Source organism: Moschus berezovskii, chromosome 25, assembly GCF_049115385.1.
Source record: "Moschus berezovskii isolate FMDL1 chromosome 25, NW_MosBer_1.0, whole genome shotgun sequence".
Classification (NCBI taxonomy): Eukaryota; Metazoa; Chordata; class Mammalia; order Artiodactyla; family Moschidae; genus Moschus; species Moschus berezovskii.
In genome coordinates this window covers 36,639,837-36,666,475 of record NC_142484.1, presented here as the reverse complement: position 1 = coordinate 36,666,475, position 26,639 = coordinate 36,639,837, and the positions used below count along the sequence as shown (strand labels likewise).

At 39.0% G+C, this 26,639-nt stretch overlaps 1 protein-coding gene across 5 annotated transcripts in view; it reads right to left on the bottom strand.

The window, feature by feature from the left end:
* The window catches only part of ANKRD42 (ankyrin repeat domain 42), a 56,716-nt gene that overhangs the window by 8,505 nt on the left and 21,572 nt on the right, over positions 1 to 26,639 (bottom strand). For 2 of the 5 annotated variants that reach the window (XM_055416102.2, XM_088832485.1), the window contains exons 6-10: positions 21,201 to 21,401; positions 17,782 to 17,907; positions 13,808 to 13,913; positions 8,791 to 8,966; positions 4,360 to 4,486 (exon numbers count right to left, since the gene is read on the bottom strand). In XM_055416102.2, the coding sequence (XP_055272077.2) occupies positions 4,360 to 4,486; positions 8,791 to 8,966; positions 13,808 to 13,913; positions 17,782 to 17,907; positions 21,201 to 21,401 (736 nt within the window). Of the gene's footprint in view, positions 1 to 4,359; positions 4,487 to 6,166; positions 8,546 to 8,790; positions 8,967 to 13,807; positions 13,914 to 17,781; positions 17,908 to 21,200; positions 21,402 to 26,639 lie in introns of those variants that run through there. The other 3 variants (XM_088832486.1, XR_016036453.1, XM_088832487.1) reach the window with 3 other exon arrangements.

Genomic DNA, 26,639 nt, shown 5'->3' with positions numbered 1-26,639 from the left:
TACAGAGAAAACTCTAAAAATGCCACCAGAAAATTACTAGGGCTAATCAATGAATACAGTAAAGTTACAGGATATAAAATTAATACACAGAAATCCCTTGCAATCCTATACACTAACAATGAAAAAATAGAGAAATTAAGGAAACAATCCCATTCACCATTGCAACAAAAAGAATAAAATACTCAGGAATAAATTTACCTAAAGAAAGACCAATATATAGAAAACTATAAAACACTGATGAAAGTAATCAAAGATGACACAAATAGATGGAGAAATATACCATGTTTGTGGATTGGAAGAATCAATATAGTGAAAATAAGTATACTGCCCAAAACAATCTACAGATGTAATGCAATCCATATCAAGCTACCAACAGTATTTTTCACAGAATTAGAACATATAATTTCACAGTTTGTATGGAAACACAAAAAACCTCGAATAACCAAAGCAATCTTGAGAAAGAAGAATGGAACTAGAGGAATCAACCTTTCTGACTTCAGACAACACTACAAAAATACAGTCATCAAGACAGTATGGTACTGCCACAAGACAGATATATAGAACAATGGAACAAAATAGGAAGCCGGGAGGTAAACCCAGGCACCTGTGGCCACATTATCTTTGAAAAAGGAGGCAAAAATATACAATGGAGAAAGACAATCTCTTTAACAAATGGTGCTGGGAAAACTGGTCAACCACATATAAAAGAATGAAATTAGAACACTTTCTAACACCATACACAAAAATAAACTCAAAATGGATTAAAGATCCAAATGTAAGACCAGAAACTATAAAACTCTTAGAGGAAAACATAGGCAGAACACTTGATGACATAAATCACAGCAAGATCCTCTATGACTGACCTCCCAGAGTAATGGAGATAAAAACAAAAATAAACAAGTGGGACCTAATTAAACTTAAAAGCTTATGCTCAATGAAGGAAACTATAAACAAGGTGAAAACACAGCCCCCAGAATGGAAGAAAATAGTAGCAAATGAAGCAACTGACAAAGAATTAATCTCCAAAATATACAAGCAGCTCATGCAGCTCAATACCAGAAAACAATCAACCCAATCAAAAAGTGACAAAAAGACCTAAATGAACATTTCTCCAAAGAAGACATACAGATTGCTAACAAACACATGAAAAGGTGGTCAACATCATTCATAATCAGAGAAATGCAAATCAAAACCACAATGAGATATCATCTCACGCCAGTCAGAATGACTGTTATCAAAAAGTCTACAAACAGTAAATGCTGGAGACGGTGTGGAGAAAAGGGAACTTTCTTAAACTATCAGTGAGAATGCAAACTAGTACAGACACTATGGAGAACAGTGTGGAGATTCCTTAAAAAACTGGGAATAGAACTGCCATACAACCCAGCAATCCCACTGCTGGGCATTCACACCAAGGAAACCAGAATTGAAAGAGACACATGTACCCCAATGTTCATCGCAGCACTGTTTACAATAGCTAGGACATGGATGTCCATTGGCAGATGAACAGATAAGAAAGCTGTGGTACATATACACAATGGAATATTACTCAGCCATTAAAAAGAATACATTTGAGTCAGTTCTAATGAGGTGGATGAAACTGGAACCTATTATACAGAGTGAAGTAAGCCAGAAAGAAAAACACCAATACTGTATATTAACACATATGTGGAATTTAGAAAGATGGTAACAACAATCCTATATGCAAGGCAGCAAAAGAGACACAGATGCAAAGAACAGACTTTTGGACTCTGTGGGAGAAGGCGAGGATGCGGTGATTAGAGAGAATAGCCCTGAAACATGTATATTACCATATGTAAAATAGATGACCACTGCAAGTTTGATGCATGAAGCAGGGCACTGAAAGCTGGTGCTCTGGGACAAACCATAGGGATGGGGTGGGGAGGAAGGTGGGAGGGGGGGTTCAGGATGTGGGGACCCATGCACTCATGGCTGATTCATGACAATGTATGGGAAAAACCATCACAATGTTGTAATTATTCTCCAATTATTCTCACACAGTTGTGTCCAACTCTGTGCAACCCTACGGACTGTAGCCTGCCAGACTCCTCTGTCCATGGGATTCTTCAGGCAAGAATACTGGAGTGGGTTGCCATGCCCTCCCCCAGGGAATCTTCCCAACCCAGGGATCGAACCTGTGTCTTTTACATCTCGTGCATTGACAGGCAGGTTCTTTTCCCTAGCACCACATGGAAAATCCCAATGTATGGGGAAAACCATTACAATATTGTAAAGTAATTATTCTCCAATTAAACTAATTTAAAAAATCAACTTTAAAAAAAGGAAGATCATGACATCTGGTCCCATCACTTCATAGCAAATAGAAGGGGAGAAAAGTAGAAGTGGTGACAGATTTATTTTGGGGGGGCTTGAAAATCACTGTGGATAGTGACTGCAGCCATGAAATTAAAAGGCACTTGCTCCTTAGAAGGAAAGTTATGACAAACTTAGGCAGTGTATTAAAAAGCAGAGATCACTTTGCCGACAAAGGTCCATATAATCAAAGCTATGGTTTCTCCAGTAGTCATGTACGGATGTGAGAGTTGGACCATAAAGAAAGCTGAGCACCAAAGAACTGATGCTTTCAAATTGTGGTGCTGGAGAAGACACTCAAGAGTCCCCTGGACTGCAAGGAGATCAAACCAGTCAATCCTAAAGGAAATCATCCCTGAATACTCATTGGAAGGACTGATGCTGATGCTTCAATACTTTGGCCACCTGATGCAAAGAGTCAACTCATTGAAAAAGACCCTGAAGCTGGGAAAGGTTGAAGGCAAAAGAAGAAGGAGGCAACAAAGGATGAGATGGTTAGATAGTATCACCAACTCAATGGACATGAATCTGAGCAAACTCTGGGAGTTAACGGAGGACAGAGGATCCTGGCGTGCGGCAGTCCATGGGGTCACAAAGAGTCAGGCACGACTTAGTGACTGAACAACAATAACAAGAAGACTATTAAAATTTTAATGACCTTAGATTTGGAGTCAATAGATTCAGGCCAAATCTTGGCTCCACCCCTCACCCTTAGTCCTCTCTTTGTGACTTCATGCAAGTCTCTTAACCTGTAAGTTAAATCTTGGTTTCCTAATCCACATAGTGAGAGAATAGCTCATGGAAGTGTGAAGATTTCATGAAACAATATATATTAGAGGCTTACCTAGTGCCTAGCATACAGCAGAGCTCAGAAGTATCAACAGTACAAGTAGTATACTAATCTGCCTCAGAAGTAAAGGGAACAAAATTTAAAGCTCATTATCTAGGAAATAACTGCTCCACTGTGAAGTACTTTTCTAGACTACAAGGGATTTAAGAAATTTTACCTAGGCTCTTAGGCAGAGGCCAATACTAAAAACATTCTACATTTCAAAGACTTTACAGAGGCAGTGGATAGCTACTTGTATGATGTGATTTATGAAATACAAAGACACTCTGATTAAAATAAAAATTTTTTTTGGTCTACCACAACTTTCAAATATCCATGGAAAGATAGCACATTCATCCTTCAAAGACTTAGATGTTACTTTGAATAAATTACCAGATCTCTTACTGAGACTAGATGCAGAACAGGATGAATGAAAGGGAAATAGGAGGTTCTAACAAGGAGGAGGGAGAGAATCCAATGAAAGGAAAGGGCAGGGAAAGCAAAGAACCCATGTGCTCTGCTCTTTAAAGACCCACGTTTGATAAAAGCGGAAGTCTCCCTCCTGTCTGCCTGTGTTCTCTGTGCACTGTGGAAAGGAGACAGACTAGCAGAGCAGCAGTGGGAGGAACAAGTACTTGACACCTTCTACCACAGCAGCTGCTCATCAACCAGAGAGGGGCCAGATGTGCCGAGAGCCGACCGTGGGTGCAGGAAGTGAAAGGCGAGGGGGCCCTCACTGCCTCCAGGCTTGTGAACATTCTGGGGGGCACCACCATCCATGAACACAGGACTGGGTCACACACTTGTGAGCAGGAAGTCCAGTATGACAGGGGTGGCTAGAGACTGTGTTGGCTGAAAATCTCAATGTAGCTGTCTCAAAAACAACAACTCCTTATAAGGTTTTAGTTTTGCAAGATAGAAGGTTCTGGAGAAAAGTTGTGCAAAACTGTAAATATACATAACACGACTGAATTCCACCTTAAAAACACTTAAGGTGACACATTTTATGTTATGCATATTTTACCACAATTTTTAAAAAATCTTAACACCTTCTCCATCTGAGAGTTTAAGAGGAAAACAGGTTGGAAACTCAAACCCTTTGGTGGAATGAAAAAACAAGTTGTTCAGCAACAAACCCTCATGTGGCATTTAGAAAGGTAACTAAAAATAAATCACTAGAGTTTTGAGGACATTACTTTTCAGACTCGAGCTGTTCTTTCTTCTGCTTTATATCTTCTTCTGTTATTCCTCCCAAGTGTTTATAGTTGCTCTCAGCAATTTCAAGGAGGTGTCTCAATTCTACGATTTTCTTATAAGCTCTCACTGCAAGACAAAGGTGAACAGCAACCTAGTTTAGACAGGTAACAGACTGTGCTCACAGGAGGCTGGCCCTGAAGCATAATCTTCCTCTAGAGCCATGTCTGCAAGGTCAGGGGACGGGGAGGGAGGGAGGGTGGTGTCTACATGGAAGGATAAACACCAGTAGCAGAGTATCAGGGTGAACAAACAGTGAAATACCTAACTGGGCGATTATTTTCCTGATGCTGGAGGATGTATCATTGTTGCGGCTATTATTAATACCATGAACAGGGAGGGAGGGAGGCTGGGCAGCAGCGTTTTAGGACTACCGGATCACGCATGATGTAATTATGTCAGATAATTAGAAAAAATTAAATTTGCTTGATTTATATAAGATAAACCAGAACTAATCCAATCCCCCAATTGTGTCATTAGTCACTTGTAGTACCTTCAAAAGATGATACTGAGAAGGAAGTTGGCTGATAGCTGCTTTGAGCTTTTCTCCAACTATTAAAACTAAGATTTTTCTATCCCTTGTGGTACTAGTTCTCAACCTGGGTTGATTTTCTCCTCCAAGGAGTATGTGACAATATCTGGAGACCTTTTAACTTGCTGACCCTCGGAGGATGAAGGGAAACAGGCTATTGGCATGTAGAGCCTCAGAATGCTACTAAACATCTTAAAATACACACAAGAACCCCCTCAACAAATAAGGATCTGGCCCAAAATGTCAATAGTACAGAAGTTGAGAAACTCTGTCATACAACCAGGTTAACAAATCACTTCCTCTGATTTATCTCTCAGTTGGTTAGAGCTGCAGGTTCCAAACTGCACATATCAGAATCAACTTGGGCACTTTTTAAAATGCGTATGTTTGAACCCCATATCAGTCCTACAAATTCAGGTCTTCATACCCCATAGGAGCTCCTCAGACAATGCAGATGTGCAGACATGTTTGGGATCTGCCGTAACCACCAGCAAACAAATAGAGGGGATTTTTCTTTAAATGTTACATAAGATGAAAAGAATTGTGAGTTTATCTAATCTTTAATATTTGAAGACTATGTTTTGAGAAAGCTGTTCTATGGGATTGTAAGAGCTAGGACTAATCAGGATTAGCTCCAGGAAGAGAGATATTATCAAAGGTGAAACTTGAAATAAAAGCGTAACAGTTATCATGCATTTGTGGAGTGCCTGTGATGGGCAGGACACTACGCTGAGTGCCTTGTGCATTTTAATCCTCCCAAGAACTCTGTCAGAAGGTAGAAATGGGCCACCAGGGCAGCAGTGAGTGTCTTCACTGAAAGTAACTGGATTCTGGATGATGTGACAGGAGTGTTGAGCCAGGAGCCAAACCTCAAATAGTTCCAGGGTTCTATGATGCCATGACCCTAAACCTAACTTACTAAAAAATGCTCTGAGCTGAAACTCAGTCCCAAAATCCAACCCCTGCAGGTGCTCTTGCAAAACCTAGTGTTCCAAGAAGAGACTGGCTAGTCCTTTGGATTTTGTTCTGGAATAAAATTAAGTAAGGATAAGAAAATAGCACCTACAAAACCCTCGCTAGCTGTAAACACCACAACTGGGCCCCAGCAGAGTCTCACTGTATGACAAGGGTGTAAGAGGATGTTTATATCAAACACACCACAGTAGGAACTTGTTCTAGTTTCATTCATGGTCTTTTCCAAAGCATCTCTTAAAAATTTTGTGATTCACTGACAATGATACTTCACAGACATCTCCTGCTCAAATCATTTCAGGAGACACTAAAATTCTACAAATCACTGGTTCATTTTCGGCAATTCTAGTTAAGTCCTTGCTAATTCTCAGTACAATCAACAAAAAGAAATCTAAGCACAAACAAAATAAAAAATAGATAAAGTGGATTTCATCAAAATGAAAAGCATGTGCACTGCAAAGGACATCATCAAGAAAAAAGACAACCCACGGAATAAGAGAAAATATCTGCAAATCATGTGTGTGACACAGCACTAAAAGTCTGGAAGTTCTCTTACAACTCAATAATAAAAAGATAAATAACTCAGTTGAAAAATAGGCAAAGGATATGAGTAGATATTTCTTCAAAGAAGATATACAAGTGATCAATGGGTACATGAAAAGATATTGAGCATCCCACTAATCATTAGGGAAATGCCAATCAAATCTACCAAGTGAAATACCACTACACACTCTAATCAACTATTACTGTAATGAATTAGACAAACAACAACAAGCACTGGTAAGACGTGGAGAAACTGGAAACCTCACGTATGGTTGGTGGGAACGTAAAATGGTGCGGCCACTTTGGAAAACAGTCTGCAGTTCTTCAAAATGCCAGACATACTTTTACCAGATGATGCAGCAATTCCAACTCCTAGGTGTATCCAAAGAAATGAAAATACACGTCCACACAAAAACATGTATATGAATGTTCACAGCAGCATTATTCTTATTAACCAAAATATGGCAACAACTCAAATGACCAACAACTGATAAACTGGATATATAAAGTGTATTTAGCAGTAACTAAATATATAAATGGATATATAAAGTGTATTTAGCAGTAAAAAAGAATAAACATGAAGTAATGATCCACGTTACAAAGTACATGAAGATTGAAAACGTGCTAAGTGACAGAAGCTATTCACAAAAGACCACAGATGGTATCATCCCATTCATATGAAATGCCCAGAATAGACAAACCTACAGAGACAGAGAGTAGGTTAGCAGATGCCTAATTTGAGGGATGGTCTGGGGGTAAAGAAAAGAAGGTAGGGGTAATGGGTGTGAGGTTTCTTTTGGGGGTGATAGAAATACTTCGAATTTTATTGTAATAATGGCTGCACAAATCTAAATACACTAAAATCATTATTAAATTGTATACTTTAAATAGGTAGATTAAATGGTATGTGAATTACATCTCAATAAAGCTATTTTTTTTAATGTTTTATTCATCCATGCTGTTGTTGTAGTATCAGCTGTTCATTATCTTTTTTTTTTTTTTTTGGCCACACTGCATGGCATGTGGGATCTTAGTTCCCTGACCAGGGATTGAACCCATGCCCCCTGCATTGGAAGAGTGGAGTCTTAACCACTGGGCCACCAGGGAAGTCCCCAATAAAGCTATTTAAAATAAAACTGTCAGGAAATTCTGAAGAGATCATTGACTCAGAGCCTTGCCGTGAGGTGATCCAGGTGGGCTGCTTGTTGGGAGCTCCTGGCATCAGCAGCTTCACGTTGCATTCACCAGGAAAGAGGTTTCTACTATCCCCTGGAGAATGAGGTTCTATCTAACAGTGTTCTGGTAGTTCTTTAAAAAAAATTTCTTTTATTTAGACATGAATTAGAAATTTTTCTCAGAGAATACAGGTTTGGTACAACTAGTTCTTCCTGTCAGAATAACTGAAAATACTTCCCAGAGGTCAGGAAGAAGGGAACTGGGCTTCCCTGGTGGCTCAGTGGTGAAGAATCAGCCTACCAAAATGCAGGAGACACATGTTCAATCCCTGGTAGAAGAGGATCCCACATGTTGAGGGACACCTAAACCCATGCACCACAACTACTGAGCCTGTGCTCTAGAGTCTGGGAGCCGCAATTACTGAACCCACGTGCTGCTACTACTGAAGCCCGGACGCTCTAGAGCCTGTGCTCCACAAGAGAAGCCACCACAATGAGAAGCCCATGCACTGCAACCAGAGAAAAGCCCAAACAGCAACAAAGACTCAGCACAGCCAAACAAATGAATAAATAATTATTTTTGAAAAAAAAAGAGGAAGGGAACTGACATTTACTAAGCTTCTACCACGAGCTAGGCACATCCCATTCGTTAGTGCACTCTTTGAGGGTGACGTTATGTTAATATTCCCGTTTTTACAGATGAGGAAACCAAGGTTCAGAGTAACACAGCTAGAAGGAGGTGAAGCCCTGATGTCTGAATCCACTGCCCAAGCACTGCTCACTTTACTACACCTGCCTCTGCTTTGGTTAGCCTCCATCCAAACAGATCCTTCTTATCTTTCTCCTCATTATGAAAGAGTGCCATTGAAACAGTTCTTCTCATCCACTCGTATGAGCCATGGTTCTCTGACAGACACCATGAGAAGTGAAATTAGGGTTATGTGGCAAGAAAATATCACTTTCCTTATGGATGGACTGAGATCATGTTCAGTAACACCTAGTGCAAAAATCTGTACTACTTCTCCCCAAAATACCAAAGTATTTTACTTTGTAGATGGTAATTATCTTTAGAATAATTCCCCAAATTTGTGGTAAAAACTGGCTACAGTATTTTTTTAAAGGGAAAATCATGAAAGAGTCGGCACACTTACCTCTGGCATCTGTTTTATCCAACTCACTGAGACCTAAATCATCTTTGGCATCAGTGCTTCCCTCAACACCATGTCTTGTAAAAAACCTAATATCATTTTCATTAATTTCATTCTCATCATCTATATCATATTTCTGTAGTCCTTCTAATAGCTTTACTGCTGCTAAATGGGCAAACCTGTAGAAAAGAATTAGTAATTAACAGGATCCATAATCTTTTTCAAATTTAAACCACAGTTTGTACTTCATTTAGGGAACTGCACTCTACGTCATCTCACCAGCTCACCCACCACTAAAGAAGCAAAACTGTATCTGAAGGTCTGTGACAGTGTGACACATATCCAGCTATGGAGGAAACTCAGATAGTTAGTGGAAACGGAGGACAAGCAGTCATATTAAAGGCTGATTCCATATTCTGGGGAGAGGCCAATTTACATGGCATGTGGAATCTTAGTTCCCCAACCAGGGATTGAACCCAGGCCCTCAGCAGTGAGAGTGCAGAGTCCTAACCACTGGGCTGCTAGGGAATTCCCAGATTCTGTAATTTTTAGTGGCAAAAATTCAACTGAAAAGAGGTGATCTACCATCAAAAGAATATTTGGTGTGGCCCCAGACAGAGCTGCTCAACTGAGCAGAAAGCCCAGAACCACCCGACGTGATCTACCTGTGTTTACTACCCTTTCCTAAAGGCCTAACTTAGACGGTAGAGTTAGTTCTGGTTCCAGTTTTAGGGAAAACTACAGCTCTAGCCCTCTTAATCTTCATCCTTCTTTAACCCCAAACACTCAGCATGGCTTTGAAATTTAATGGAAAAATAATGACTTTTCTGTCCACATTTCCTATTTTTCTTTGATCTTCTCCACACCTCTATGAAGCTAGTAATATACTCTTGGTTTTCAAGTTGTTGCTATGACTGTATGTAATCTGCGTATTTTTTCCCAAAGTTTTGCTAATTAAAATGTTTAATTGCTTTCTCTTAGGAGATGAAGAATTACTCACTAAACACAAAAACCTAAAATCCCTATTTTTTCCCCCACACACGTACATAACCACATGCACACATATATCCTCACCTTTCACCAGGTATTGCAAATCATTAATGATACAGTAATAAACACAGGAAGTTGTAAGGTTAAAAAAATTCATTATCTCTATTACTTAGACTAACTTAACAGCTAGCACTTACTGAGTACTTGCTTTACAACATATTCAAGGGTACTTCTATAACACCACACTCACACTTAGCATTTTAGTGGAGGAATGACAAAAAAATGTGGGCCAGACATTACAATCACTCGTGATACTGATATAGACAAACAGATTCATGGATAAAATACAGGGTAAAATAAGCCCATGTATACATGGACACCTAACTTGGACAAAGACACAAAGGCAATTCAGGAAAAAAGACAGCTTTTTCAACAAATGGTGCTAGAACAATTAGACACCCATATGCAAAAAAAAAAAAAACTTAGATGCATACCTCATACCATATACAAAAATTAACTCAACATGGATCACAGACATCAGTGTAAAACCTAAAACTGCACAATGTCTAAAAGAAAACAAAAGAAGAAATTTCTGTGACTTGGTGTTAAATCAAAGATTTCTTAGATATGATACCAAAAGAGCAAATTGATTAAAAAAAAAATTTGTTCTTGGGACTTCCCTGGTGGTTAGTGGCTAAGACTCCACACTCCCAATGCAGGGGCCCAGGTTCCATCCCTGGTCAGAGAACTAGATCCCACATGTCGCAACCAGGAAGGAGTCCACATGCCATAACAAGATTCTGCATGCCTGCAGCTAAAAGAGCCCATATGCTGCAACTATTTTTTTAAAAAATCCTACATGATACAACAAAGGCTGAAGATCCTGAAAGCCACAACTAAGGCCCAGCACAGTCAAATAAATTAGTAAATATTTTTTAAAAATTAATTTTGCCCTTCATTATTAAGAGGATGCAAAAACAAACCACAACTGAGAGAAAATCTTCACAAAACAAAAGTCTGAGAAAGAATTAGTATCCAGAATATAGAAAGAGCTCTTAAAACTCAACAATAAAAAAAAAAACACTACCCAAGTTTTAATACTAGACAAAAGATCTGAACAGTCACTTTGCAAAAGGAAAACAAACAAATGACAAATATGAATATGACAAGATGCATAAAATAATTTTTCATTAGGAAAAAACAAATTAAAAGCCTCAATAAGATACCAGTACACACCTACTGGAATTACGAAAATCAAAACATCTGGCAATATTAAATGTTGGCAAGACAAGGAATAACAGAAACTCTCATCCACTGCTTGTGAAGTGCAAACTGGTATGGTCACTTTGGAAGGCACTGTGACAGTTCCTTACAAAGATAAACACACCCTTACCATCTGACTTCCCTGGTGGCTCAGATGGTAAAGCATCTCGCTGACAATGCGGGAGACCTGGGTTCGATCCCTGGGTCGGGAAGATACTCTGGAGAAGGAAATGGCAACCCACTCCAGTACTCTTGCCTGGAGAATCCCATGGATGGAGGAGTCTGGTAGGCTACAGTCCATGGGGTCACAAAGAGTCGGACACAACTGAGCGACTTCACTTTCACTTTAGCATCTGACTCAGCAGTCCTGCTCCTAAGTATTACCCAAGTGAATTGAATACTTGGGTTCACACAAAAATCTGTATGTAAATATATATAGCAGCTGTATTCATAATCACCAAAAAGTTGATACAAATAAGACGTCCTTCAATAGGTTAGGGGATAATCAAACTCTGGAATACTATGGGATTCCACAGCCAATGGAATACTACACTGCAACAACAAAGAGATGACCCACTACACATGAACGAACTTCAAAATAATTATGCTCAGTGAAAAAAGCCACATACATAAGAGATTGAGTATACACTGTATGTTTCCATTTATATAAAATTCTAGCAAATGCAAACTAATCACTAGTGACAGAAAGCAAATTCTTGTTTGCTTGGGGATGCAGCAGTGGCAAGCAGTGGAAGAGAGAGCTTACAAACGTGCACAAGATTTTGTTGGGGGTGAAGGAAAAGTTCACTATCTTGATTGTGATTATGACTTCACAGGTAGATACATGTATCAGAATTCATCAGTTTGTGCTGTACAAATAGGTGTGCTTTACTGATAAATCTATTTTTAAAAATAAAGACAAAAGTTAGCCTGAGTTGATAATGCTGCTGCTGCTGCTGCTGCTGCTAAGTCGCTTCAGTCGTGTCCGACTCTGTGTGACCCCATAGACGGCAGCCCACCAGGCTCCCCCGTCCCTGGGATTCTCCAGGCAAGAACACTGGAGTGGGTTGTCATTTCCTTCTCCAATGCATGAAAGTGAAAAGTGAAAGGGAAGTCACTCAGTCATATCAGACTCTTAGCAACCCCATGGACTGCAGCCCATCAGGCTCCTCCATCCATGGGATTTTTCAGGCAAGAATACTGGAGTGGGGTGCCATTGCCTTCTCCAGATAATGATGCTAGTATGCAGTAAAACAAAACCACATTCCAAGGCTTCAAAAAGATCCTACAGACAAAAATTTTAGAGAACATGACCTCACAAACAAAAACTGCACGGCACCTTAGTGAATAATCCTGTCAAACCTCATGTGCAGCTTTAGCCCACACTCCTGTTTTAGACTCAAGTTGTTCTGAGCCATATGCATTCCTTGAACACACAAGGCGTTATCTTTCAACTCTTTCTCCTTCAAGTATCAGCAGTTGCTTTCACCAAGAAAAAAATTTTCCCAGACTTCTATATAAATTCTGACACCCTGCAGTTTCCTTCATAACTCTTACCACCATCTGTATTAACATTTCTCCCCGACAACTTTCAAACAGAAATACTTGGGCACTTTTTCTTCTATGTCCTTCATTGCACTGTATATAGAAATCCTCTGGTGGCTCAGACAGTAAAGAATCTGCCTACAATGCAGGAGACCCAGGATCAATCCCTGCGTCGGGAAGATCCTATATATAACATGTACTGATAATGTAACTATAATCAATAAAAGTTACATTTGCACATTTATCTCTCCATAAGACTATAAGGTTGTTGAGATCAAGGACTAAGTGTTTTCATCTTCAGTTCAGTTCAGTTCAGTTCAGTTGCTCAGTCGTGTCCGACTCTTTGTGACCCCACGAATCACAGCACGCCAGGCCTCCCTGTCCATCAACAACTCCCAGAGTTCACTCAAACTCATGTCCATCGAGTCAGTGATGCCATCCAGCCATCTCATTCTCTGTCGTCCCCGTCTCCTCCTGCCCCCCATCCCTCCCAGCATCAGAGTCTTTTCCAGTGAGTCAACTCGTTGCTTGAGGTGGCCAAAGTATTGGAGTTTCAGCTTTAGCATCAGTCCTTCCAGTGAACACCCAGGATTGATCTCCTTTAGAATGGACTGTGGATAGTAATTCTAATGCTAACCACAGGACTTGGAACATGGTTAAGCTGAATGAAAAACAATCAAATGAACAAATGGATGAACTAAGTACCTTGAGGACCTGATCTGAAATGAGCTCGAAGTGAGCAATAATGGCTGTTACATTTAATTCAAATACAAATATTAAAATCTGTTTCAAAATCCATGCGACTCCTTTTGATTATTCCTTTCTATCACACAGCATTTCTCGAAAGGTACCAGCATCTGGGTAGGACAGTTCTTCGTTGTATACCACTGTTCTAAGCACTGTAGAATGTCTGGCGTTCTTGGACTGACCTCGTGAAACGTCATTGATGGTCTCCATCACTGTGACAACACCCCTCAGGACACATTTCCAAATTCACCACCCCACAAAGAAAGGGGCCGATACTATCTCCCAACTGAATATTACTGCTTTAGAGAGAAGAGCTGATACGTTGTCAAACATCAATCCAGCTTGAAAATTATCATGACATCAGCATTTGACTGAGTCCTATAATTTCAGAAATCTTCAGAGATAGAATTCTGAGTACAGGAGAATAAATGCAAATTTTTAAAAATAAAGACAGAAGCAAAACAGACAGAGATACCTCTTAGCCACATCACTGGGTTTCTCCCTCGCTTTGTTGGTAATGTTATTGTCTGCTCCCATTTTAATCAGCCATTGCAAACACTCTATATGGCCTTGACCAGCAGCTGTAAAAAACAAACAAAACAAAATGCACACACACAAAATTTACTGTTATCAGTAAACAATTTTCTAAAATTTTGGACAGTACCACTAGAGAGTACTTTTGTAAATACTAATCCTTACAATAATCAACAAAAGTAGGTTAGCCAGATGTTATTTTCTCTCTTTCACTTATTCATTCATTAGACACATATTTAATCAAATGTTTGCTATGCTCAGCCCTTATGTAGGAACTTTACATACAGATACAAAAAAGCTGAAGCTCACAGAGGATATTTATTTAACATCACACAGCCAATAAGTAATGGATTTGAAACTATAATCTATGCTTTGTGCTAACCCTTATCCAGTGCTTATGGACTGTACTCACAGCTCCTGACCAATCCTGTATCAGGTCAAATGCGAGTATAATCTGTGTGAATGTGAAAGACTGAAAAATCTTTCGTCATCTTGCATAAATAGTTTATGTCTCTGACCTTCACAACTCAGAATTTACAGGCTCCTCGATGATTACCTAAACTGTTCATCAGCGTTCCTTAAAACGCAAGCTCTCAATATTAATTTTCATCTCCACAACTCAGCTTATGTTTTCGCACCTGGTGCCCATCACCCGATAATATGCTCATCTAACTTCCCCCCTCCTCCTCAGCCCGTCTCAGACTCAGGGAAACTGTGGGGGAGCGGGGGGAGTTCAATAATCTAAAAAGATTTGAGTTAGATTCACTAATCAACAGACTGGAGGACAGGACAGAACTTAGAAAGTGGCTGGCATACAGAAATAATAAACGTCTACAGAGGTGATGAACAAATGATGAAAATGAATGAAATCTCAGCTCTGCTCTTACTAGTTGTGCAACCTCAGTCAAGAAACCTGAGGGGGGTGGTATAAATTGGAAATTTGGAATTAACAGATAGACTGCTATATATAAAACAAATAAATAACAAGGACCTACTGTATGGCATAGGGAACTATATCTTGTAATAATCTACCAAGGAAAAGAATCTGAAAAAGAATATATACATATATGTAAATATAACTTAGTCACTTTGTTATATATCTGAAACACTGTAAATCAACTAAACTTCCATTTTAATGAATATTAAAAAAAAAAAAAACCTGATCCCTCTGGACCTCAATTTCCTTGATGTCATATTTATAATAATAATACACTACTGCTTCATAAAACTACAATAAGGATTAAATATGATGGCAGTTTTACACGCTGTTTAGTGTTTACTAACATATTATATTCCCATGACACTTCCTCTGTAATTTAACCCGAAGAAACTTCTGTTCCTTAACATCTACTCCTGAATTCCTATTCCATATATTTTAATAGCCAAATACTTCTTGCCACTGATTACATCCTGACTTATACAAATCTCTAGGTGTTCACAGTATAAGCATGTAGCTCCTTAGCCATAAGGTCTAAATCTCATACTGTCTTCACGGTGCAGGCATGTGGTTGGTGCTGACTACATACATGTGTGGCTCAGTTGCTCAGCTGTGTCTGACTCTTTGTGACCCTATATGGGACTTCATAAATGTTTCTTTTAAGTGAATGAATGAATGAAGATGACCACTTTGGAGAACTCTTCCTTGTTGTCTTGCCTTTCCAACTGTTTCAACCCTTTAGGTCAATGATGTGTAATTCTGCATATATATTTGAATTATGTGCTGTGTGTGAGCTCAATCACCTAGTCATGTCTGACTTTTTGTGATCCCATGGACTATAGCCCATCAGGCTCCTCTGTCCATGGGATTCTCCAGGCAAGAATACTGGAGTGGGTTGCCATTTCCTTTTGCAGGGGATCTTCCCGACCCAGAGATCAAACTAGCGTCTCCAGCATCTCCTGCGCTGGCAGGTGGATTCTTTTACCACTGAGCCACCTGGGAAGTCCTGCTGAATATATACATGCCTCTGTAAAATGAGTCAAAGAGGAACTTTTGGTATGACTCTGATGCTTTAAAAGTCAATCTACCTCCAATATTGGCAACAATGAGAAAAGGACACAAGCCAGACCCAGTGACATAGCAATGCCCTCACTACAGCACCACAGCTCAGCTTACAAAGGCCTGTGAGGCTCTTGTCCTCCCCTTCTCTGCTTGACTCCTCACCAAAACTCAGTGCTGGCTCCCGAAGAGACTGGGGTTTCTCTCAGCAAATCTAAAACAAGCTAACAAAGAATACTTCAGGGGACTTCCCTGATGGTCCAGCGGCTAAGACTCCACACTCCCAATGCAGAGGGCCTAGGGTTCAACCCGTGGTGAGGGAACCAGGTCCCACATGCTGCAACCAAGGATTTCTCGTGCTATAACTAAAGATTCCACGCGTAGCAACTAAGACCTGGCACAGCCAAAAAAATAAATAAATATATATTTTAAAAAAAGAACACTATGGGATTTCCCAGACCTAAGACGCCCATCTTTGCTATCATGCTACAACAATGACACCCCACATACACATTAGCAATAGAAACTGGTTTCATATATATATAGGATATGATATGGAACTCTGCTCCTGGGTACCACATTTTAAAAAATACTCTATGAACATTTTGAATCTCCTCCCCATTCACAAACCTCATGGGAAAGTGTTTTATACCTAAACGAATCAGCAGAGATAGGTGAATGAAATTCTCCATCTAGGGTAGAACGTTTACCGAAGTGAGGACCTTTCTATGTGAGGAGAAACCCCTTTTCATGTTCCTCTTCCTCCTGCTCCACGGACCCTCTCTCTCTGATAAAACATGGTGCTTAGATTCTATACTTGAGACACAATATGACTTAAATGAACTTTAATGATTAAACTAACAACAGAACCAACAGAAACACAATCTGCGACTGGGACTCCCAGAAGTAATTTATGAAATAAAATCCAATTTAAACACAAGACTATATTAACAAACCTACTTTTTACACTAAGACTTTTAAGAGAATTATATGCCATTGATTATGAAGAAACTTATGACATATCACAAATGAAACAGAATGGAAATTCACATGCAGTAGGTTAAAGATTTGGTTTTTGATTTTATAAATAAAAGTAAGATTGTCAAGAATAAATCCTACAGTATATATTCCCACCACTGAGATGACAATTTAATAGTCTGATTAAAAAGCAAACATAAAAGATTAAGATTCTAGAATTCACATAGAGGGAAGGAGAACACAAAGAAAAGTGGCAGATATTTTGAAAATGTGTTCAAATCTAATGTTCATTGATATTTCTATGGCAGTAAAAACATTTTTGCAGGGTACAAGAAAGAAGAAAATTCTACTCAACCTTTTTTAAAATATATTTATTTATTTATTTATTTGGCTGCATCAAGTCTTAGTTGCCACACGTGGGATCTTAAATTGTGTCATGTAGGATCCATTGTTGTGGGGCGTGGGCCCAGTACACCGAGGTATGTGGGATCTTAGTTCCCTAAACAGAGATCGAAGTCACATCCCCTGCTCTGCAAAGGTGGATTTTTTAACAAATGGACCACCAGAGAAGTCCCGTGCTCAATCTTTTTCTAGAGAGATGGTTTCTGTTTCAATAAATTAATCAGTCACTTTTAGTCCAAAGAAAATGATAATCCTCAGAAACTTCGCTGGTAGTGAATTTCACTTAACTAACATGACAGTGTCACAAGAGAATTTCTTGTGAATTTACCCTCAAATGTAATAACATGTAAATGTCTGACATAAAAGGAATTATCACACTTGAGTTGAAAATTAAGCACCCTGTATACCATATAAGGTAGACGATACCTCTCAGCATATCAGGAAAAATTTTACATTTTCATGTGCTCCTAATGAATAATTATTTTAACAGGTAAGTCAATAGCAATTGTGTCAAAACTGAAGCAGGAATCGTAAATTACCTTTATGCATAAGAGTTGATCCATTATTATCACGTTCATTAATATTAATTACTCCATCTTCTATTAATTTCTTAAGCATTTCCAAATCACCCTTAAAGGCAGCCACATGACCTGGAAATGCTAAAGCTATGAATAAAAACATTTAGTATTTCAGTAAACACAGGAATTCATTCTTTTTCCCTGCCTTAATCAGTCACACATTTCAGGTCTCAATATTATGAGAATGTTATATTAGAATTAGTTCAGTTAATGCAATGACAAGTAATAAGATTATTATTAATTATGTGCCTTTCCATCCCTTGGGATATCAAAAGGCTATACTGTACCAGAACTATTCCTGTCATCTTCCCTGTTTCTTTCAGGCCATGACAAAACACATGGAGATGGTCATTTTCTACCCTTTGCATAAAGATATACTTGGTCTCAAGTTCTACATTTGCACAGACCACTCCCTCTGTTTACAAGGAAGTGATGAAAACAAAAGAAACTGGAATCAGATAAAGTATATATGTGTGTGTATACATCTACAGGTGTGAATGCACCTGACCTGGTGCCTAGCACATAGCAAACACTTAATAAAATGTTTTTAATGATAACCATTACACACACTGGACCCTTACTGAATGTCAAGCTTTGTAGTAAGCACTTATAAGGACTGTCTCATTCTGCCCTCTTAACAACTCTGCAATAACTATTCTCAATTTTATATATGGAAAGAAAACAACCTAGAATACTCAAAGAGTATTTTTTAAAGTACAAAGTTGAAAATACAGTAGCTGATTACCAGTCTTGCTAAAAGGTATAGTAATCAAAACTTTGTAGTATTGGCAAATAAACAGAATATCAATAAGACAGAATGCACAAACAAAATGTGGGCCATCCATACAATGGAATACTACTAAGCAATAAAAAAGTATTGAACTACTAATATACATAATACAAATGAATCTCAAAAGAGTTCCATTAGAAACCCAAACTAATCTACAGTGACAGAAAACAAATCAGTGGTTGTGTAGGCCAGGGTGAAAGAAGGGATGAGAGGGTATGAAAAAATATCTGAGGTAATGAAAGTGCTTTGCATCTTGATTGTGATGGTGGTTTCATGATATATAACTCAAACTGCATACTTTAAATATAGTTTATTGTACATAAATCATATTTTAATAAAGTTGCTTTTTTAAAAATAAAGGACATCACTTGTGAAAAAACAAGTCACAGCGTGAGAGAAAATATATCAGATAAAATTAATAAAAGGTATCAGAACTATATAAAAGAACTCAAGTAATTTAGAAAAGGACAAAGAACAATTCTACAGGCAATTCATAGAAAAGTAAACTAGAACAGCCAGTAACTTTATGAAACAATGTTCAACCTTATTAGTAATCAAAAAATGCAAATTAAAACACAAGTTAAACCTCTTCATACCCAAGTGGCAAAAATTTGTAAGTCTGACAATACTGAATATTGTTTAAATTCTCACCAAACTTTGCTGATGAGAGTGTAAATTACTGCATGCAGCATTTATACCTGTTTATACTGAAAATGGGCATATCCCACCAAACAAAACCTAAAGTAGAATTTCCCAAGTGTTTACAAGGCAGAACTCTCAACTCTCAGTCTCCAGAGTAGACAGGGAGTACACCTCAAGAATTCTCATCTACTGGTACCAGCGTGCCACACAAGTATCATTTTCAGTATAGGCCATGTGTGAAAAAGGCAGTGAGGCACTTCTCTAAAGAATATCTTGTACATCCACACAATGACACTTTTAAGAATATTCATTACCACATGGATTGTAACTGAAAACTGTAAACAATCTAAATATCAAACTGGAGAATGGAATAATAATGTTTTTATTAAATGCCATACTACACAAAAAATTTAAAAGAATAAACTAGAATACATCTATCTAATAAGCCTTAAAAAATCATAGCATTTAGCAAAAAAAAATTCAGAGAGGAATACATACTGTTTTATGCCATTTTTATAAAGTTTTAAAAGAAGTTTCAGGGACTTCCCTGGTGGTGGTTAAGAATCCACCTGCCAATTCCGGGGACATGGGTTCATCCCTGGTCCAGGAAGACCCCACATGCTGTGGAGCAAGCCTGTTCATCACAACTACTGAGGCTGTGCTCTGGAGCCTTTGAACCGCAACTACTGAGCCTGCATGCTGCAACTACGCAAGCCCGTGCACTTAGAGCCCCGTGCCCTGCAACAAAAGAAGCCCTTGCACTGCAGTGAAGAGTGGCCCCAGCTCGTCACAATTAGAAAAAGCCTGCGCACAGCAACAAAGATCCAGAGCGGCCAAAAACAAATCAGTTAAATCTTAAAAAAAAAAAGTTTCAACGACTACTGCTGCTGCTGCTGCTGCTGCTAAGTCACTTCAGTCGTGTCCGACCCTGTGTGACCCCATAGACGGAAGCCCACCAGGCTCCCCCGTCCCTGGGATTCTCCAGGCAAGAACACTGGAGTGGGTTGCCATTTCCTTCTCCAATGTGTGAAAGTGAAAGTGAAGTCGCTTAGTCGTGTCCGACCCTTAGCGACCCCACGGACTGCAGCCTACCAGGCTCCTCCGTCCATGGGATTTTCTAGGCAAGAGTACTGGAGTGGCTTGCCATTGCCTTCTCTGTCAACGACTACTAATTGTCCACTAAAACCTCTTCCTTTCATAGCAACAAGAGCTGTAGCAAAGCTGAGGGTTCTCAGCTGGTTACTGAATTCTCCAGGCTTCCCCACAGCTGAGTGTGGCCATGTGACTGACTAACCTCTTGCCAACAGGATGTTAGCAAAAGTGATGACTGCAAATTACACTTTGAAAATCCTAGCTTATACTTTGTTCTCTCCTCACCTCCTGCTGGATTAGCAACACCTAGAGAGAGAGCTGGTTAGGTTGACAACAGGTCTCTGAAGAACTCCACAGAACAAGATTCACTCTCCAACTGAAGCTATCCCATAAAAGAAAGAAACTTCTATATCATTTAAGCTGTTGAATTTTAGGATTTCTCATTTGTTACAACAGTTTTGTTCCCTACTCTAAAAATTCACAAAATGATACTGCATATTTTTGTGAGTACATATATACTAAATATAAAACCACAGAATGGAATTATAAATCTAAAATAATGGTTACCTCTGAAGATGGAGAAAGGGGAATGAATGGTATTGAGAGAAACAGGAAACTTCAAGTATATCTAACCTAATATTTTATTCAATCTAGTGGTATAAAGAATGTTCATTATGTTACATTAATCTCTATATATCTGCTTAAAATATTTCATACAAAGAAGAGAATCTGGATGAATTGTGTGAACAAGGATATGCAACATATTTTAATATAACATTTGCTTTATACCTCCTCCTTTCCTTTTCTTCTCTATTCTGCTTTTTAAATGCTAAAACATTTCAGATTTATTACTTACTTTCTTGATCTGTTGGATCATTTCCTTCATACTCAGCCCCCTGGATAAACTGTAAAATGTTCTGCTTAAAGAACCTCTGGGCCAGGTCCGATACATTTTCTCCATTATCATTGAAGGCTTTCAAACCTTGGGAGGCACTGCTCATTCTACTGAGTAGGAATTTAAAACAGTGAAGGTGGCCTTCCATGGCTGCTAAGTGAACTAGAGGTGAGAGGAAAAATAACAATTTAATTTTAGATTGACAATAAAATAACTTGAAAAAAGAAATAACACATTAATTCTAGTTCTCCTAGGGAGATGACTATCCCTACTCTAAATAATGGGGCTTCCCAGTGGTGCAGTGATAAAGAATCCACCTACCACCTTCCCTGGATCGGGAAGATCCTCCAAAGAAGGGAATGGCAACCCACTCCAGTATTCTTGCCTCGAAAATTTCATGGACAGAGGGGACTGGTGGGCTCCAGTCCATGGGGTTGCAAAGAGTCAGACACCTGAGCATGCACACACACACACTCTACATAACAGAGATGTACTCTGGATGCAAGGATAACAGACCGTTTTTTCAGCATACATATCCGTGGCTAGCCTCCAAGTCAGGCCACAGCAATAGGTTAAATGGTTGAATAGTTACACTTACTATGAACTAGAAAAGCTAAGTGAGGGTCACCAAAGCGCAGACCTCAAAAAATTTTCATGGAAAGTGAAATCCAAATTGCGCAGCTTATATGAAAAAAAAAAAACAAAACGCTTTCTATGTAATATCAGTCGCGTCCAACCCTTTGTGACCCCATGGACTGCAGCACACCAGGCCTCCCTGTCCATCACCAACTCCCGGAGTTTACTCAAACGCATGTCCATTGAGTCAGTTATGCCATCCAACCACTTCATCCTCTTATCATCCCCTTCTCCCACTACCAGGGAAGCCCTCTATGTAATATAGGTGATAGGTGAGTTATCTCAATATTTTGGAAAAAAGTGGAAGAAATAAACCAAATTAGTCATTATGCAAATAGGGGTGATGTTATTTTTATCACTATGCATTCTGTCACTTTTCTATAAACATTATTTTTACTATAAACAAGAAAACTGGATCAAAACTACAGTCTATTCATACAAACTATCTCATCCATTCCTTCTCTTAAATTCTTGAAAATAATAGGAAAGATATTTCTTAAAGCTGTAATGACAAGAAAAAAAGACAAGAACACCATGAACAGATAAGAAATGTTAAGGGGGAGGAGGGAGCTTCCCTGGTGGTCCAGTGGTTAAGAACCTGCCTTCCAATGCAGGGGACACAAGTTTTGATCCCTGGTCTAGAAAGATCCCACATGCTTCCAAGCAACCAAGCCCACCCACCCTACAGCCCATGTTCTACAACAGAAAGAAGCCCACGCACTGCAATGAAGACTCAGCGCAAGTAAAATAAACTAAAACTAAATCAATTTTAAAAAAATTTTTAATGTTAAGAAATCCCTGAAAGAAAACATAATGAATTAGACTGAGGGAGAGCCATAATCCAAAATCTGCAAAACTTAGGAGTGGTTCTGGAGTACTACAGGCTTGGAGGCAATAATTACAAAGAACAGGAGAGCCTTTACACCTCTTGAGAAGTGACCATTGGGAAACAGTCCAATTCATGTATAAATGTTGGCTCTGGAGAAATAGGGCAGTGCCCAAGTGACCAGCAAAACTCAGGAGCGTCAATTAAGCAACAATGTCTGAAAGATACTTCGTTGGCATGTGCCACTGTACACTTTCTCAGCTGAACCTCCTGTTAAAAAACTCCCCCTGAAAGTTCAGATTCCTCTAACTACTTCCTCCTTGTATACACTGAAATGTATTATAGGAATTTCTAACTTTACAGGAGAAAACTGAACTCCTTACCCTTTTTACATGCATACACAACTCTCCCCATCTCGGTTACTGGAAATGTTCTCCTTTGTGTGAAGGTCAGCTGAAACCCTGAGTCCTATTTCTGTCACTCCCCACATCCAATCAATCAACAAATCTTATTGGCTCTATCTTTAAAAGATACACTAACCCCAATCACTTCTCACTATCTTTGCTGCCTCTACTCTGGCTAAGAAATTGTAGCCTAAATTACAGCAACAAGCTCCTAAATGCTCATGCCCACACCCTCTTTACAATCTAGTATTAAGAACATAATAGCCAAAAATGATGCTCTGAAACAGATCACCTTTATGTACAAAATCCTTCAATGGCTCCTGTTACCTCTCGACCTCATCATCTATTACTAACCATTTCACTTCTGTTTGAACCACACTGATTTGCTGTTACTACTCACCATTACACAGATACACCCAGGCACGATGCTGCCTCAAGAGCTTTACACTTGCCGAAGTTCTTCCTAAAATGTTTCTCCTTCAGGATATCAAAACCTGTTCTCTCAAATCCAAGTCTTCACTCAACTGTCAACTCTTCAGGAAGGATTCTCTCACCACCCTATTTTAACTTCATCCCCTGTAACACTCTACTTCCCTTTGCAATTTGCAACCTAAACACATTCCCTTATTTAATATATGTTTTGTTCATTCAGTTCAGTTCAGTCACTCAGTCGTGTCCAACTCTTTGTGACCCCATGAACTGCAGCATACCAGGCCTCCCTGACCATCACCAACTCCCAGACTCCACCCAAACCCATGTCCATTGAGTCGGTGATGCCATCCAACCATTTCACCCTCTGTCGTTCCCTTCTCCTCCTGCCCTCAATCTTTCCCAGCATCAGGGTCTTTTCAAAAGAGTCAGCTCTTTGCATCAGGTGGCCAAAGTATACTGGAGTTTCAGCTTCAACATCAGTCCTTCCAATGAACACCCAGGACTGATCTCCTTTAGGATGGACTGGTTGGATCTCCTTGCAGTCCAAGGGACTCTCAAGAGTCTTCTCTCCAGCACCACAGTTCAAAAGCATCAATTATTCGACGAAGAGTTTTCTTCACAGTCCAACTCTCACAGCCGTACATGACCACTGGAAAAACCATAGCCTTGACTAGATGGACCGTTGTTGACAAAGTAATGTCTCTGCTTTTTAATATGCTATCTAGGTTGGTCATAACTTTCCTTCCAAGGAGTAAGGGTCTTTTAATTTCATGGCTGCAATCAAAATCTGCAGTGATTTTGGAGCCCAGAAAAATAGTCAGCCACTGTTTCCACTGTTTCCCCATCTATTTGCCATGAAGTGATGGGACTGGATGCCATGATCTTTGTGTTCTGAATGTGGAGCTTCAAGCCAACTTTTTCAGTCTCCTCTTTCACTTTCATCAAGAGGCTCTTTAGTTCCTCTTCACTGTCTGCCATAAGGGTGGTATCATCTGCATATCTGAGGTTATTGATATTTCTCCCAGCAATCTTGATTCCAGCTTGTACTTCCTCCAGCCCAGCATTTCTCATGATGTACTCTGAATATAAGTTAAATAAGCAGGGTGACAATATACAGCCTTGACATACTCCTTTTCCTATTTGGAACCAGTCTGTTGTTCCATGTCCAGTTCTAACTGTTGCTTCCTGACCTGCATACAGGTTTCTCAAGAGGCAGGTAAGGTGGTCGGTATTCCCGTCTCTTTCAGAATTTTCCACAGTTTATTGTGATCCACACAGTCAAAGGCTTTGGCATAGTCAATAAAACAAAAATAGATGTTTTTCTGGAACTCTCTTGCTTTTTCGATGATCCAGCAGATGTTGGCAACTTGATCTCTGGTGCCTCTGCCTTTTCTAAAACCAGCTTGAACATCTGGAAGTTCACAGTTCACGTGCTGAAGCCTGGCTTGGAGAATTTTAGGCATCACTTTACCAACGTGTGAGATGAGTGCAATTGTGCGGTAGTTTGAGCATTCTTTGGCATTGCCTTTCTTCATTCATATTTATTATTATTATTAGGGTCTGTCTCCCCCCTCACCACCACACAAAGGCAGAGACTTTTGTCTGTTTTATTTGCAGTAATATCCCCAGCACCTAGGGACTGACACACAGATGCTTTAAAAATAAATTTTGAATTAATAATTTTTAAGAGAGAGATCTGAATATAAGCAGTATAGTCCTGAGGCCACATTATTAACCTCTACATTATACTATTAAAAATATACTATATACTATACTATACATTTTTTAAAATGTATAGTTTTAAAGAAATAAAAGTTGAATGTTTTTTCAACGAGCAGGCAACAATAGACTAACAAAGTGATAAGGCAAATTCAATAAAGTACTAAATGAAACTGCCCCTTACTTTGCATTACAGAAAAGTCAGTTATAAGTAGGTTGGAGATTTAAATGTAAAAATGAAATAATAAAATTCCTAGAAGATAATGTAAGAGTGTCCTTGGGAATTCTCTGATGATCCAGTGGTTAGGACTCCGTGTTTTCACTGCAGAGTCCAGATTTTATCCTTGGTCAGGGAACTAAGATACCTCAAGCCACATGGTGTGGCCGGGGGCGGGGGGGAAATTTATACACACACACACGCACACACACACGTAAAAGAGTGTCTTCAAGACCACACAGGAGGAAAAGACTTTTTAATAAGATTCAGAAAACACTAACCATAAAGGAAGAGCTTATTAAACATTAAAATTAAAACTTCTATTCATCAAAAGATATCTTAAAAGAATGAAAAGGCAAGACATAGAAAAGACAGTTGCAACACCTGTGACAAAGAGCTTGTATCCAGCATATATAAAGACCCCTACAATTAAATTAGAAAAAAGACGGAGAGTTTAATAAAAAAAAAAAAAAGCAGAAGTTTCACACTGGTATTTCACAGAAGAAAATAACTAAGCACCCATTAAATATATGAAAAGATGTTCTACACCTGTAGTCATCAGGGAAAATACAAATTAAAGCCACAATGAGGTATTACTATATACTCAAAAGAATGACTAAAACTAAAAAAAGCTGACAGTATCAAGTGTTAATGAGAAAGCAGAGTAACTGAAAGCCTTATACACTGCTCATGGGTGTATAAATTCACAACAAACGCTCTGGAAAATCGAAAGAAACCACACACAAAAGGACATCAGTGCATTATTTTATTCCATTGAATTCAGAAAGAAAAATACTAACTTTTATGTTGAAAGTCAAGGTGATTAACTTTGGAAATTGGCAGTAACTCAACTTCACTTTTACTTTTCACTTTCACACACTGAAGGAAATGGCAACCCACTCCAGTGTTCTTGCCTGGAGAATCCCAGGGACAGGGGACCCTGGTGGGCTTCCGTCTATGGGGTCACACAGAGTCGGACAAGACTGAAGTGACTTAGCAGCAGCAGCAGCAGAAAGAGGATATGAAGGAGACTATCCTGTTTCTTGAAACACTTCCCAGAGAAGTGTTCACTTGTGAAAATTTTCTGAGCTGTGCATTTGAATTGAGTGTTTCTCTGTATGCATGTTATAGTTCAAATATTTTTAAAAAAATTTTTTTAAAGACTC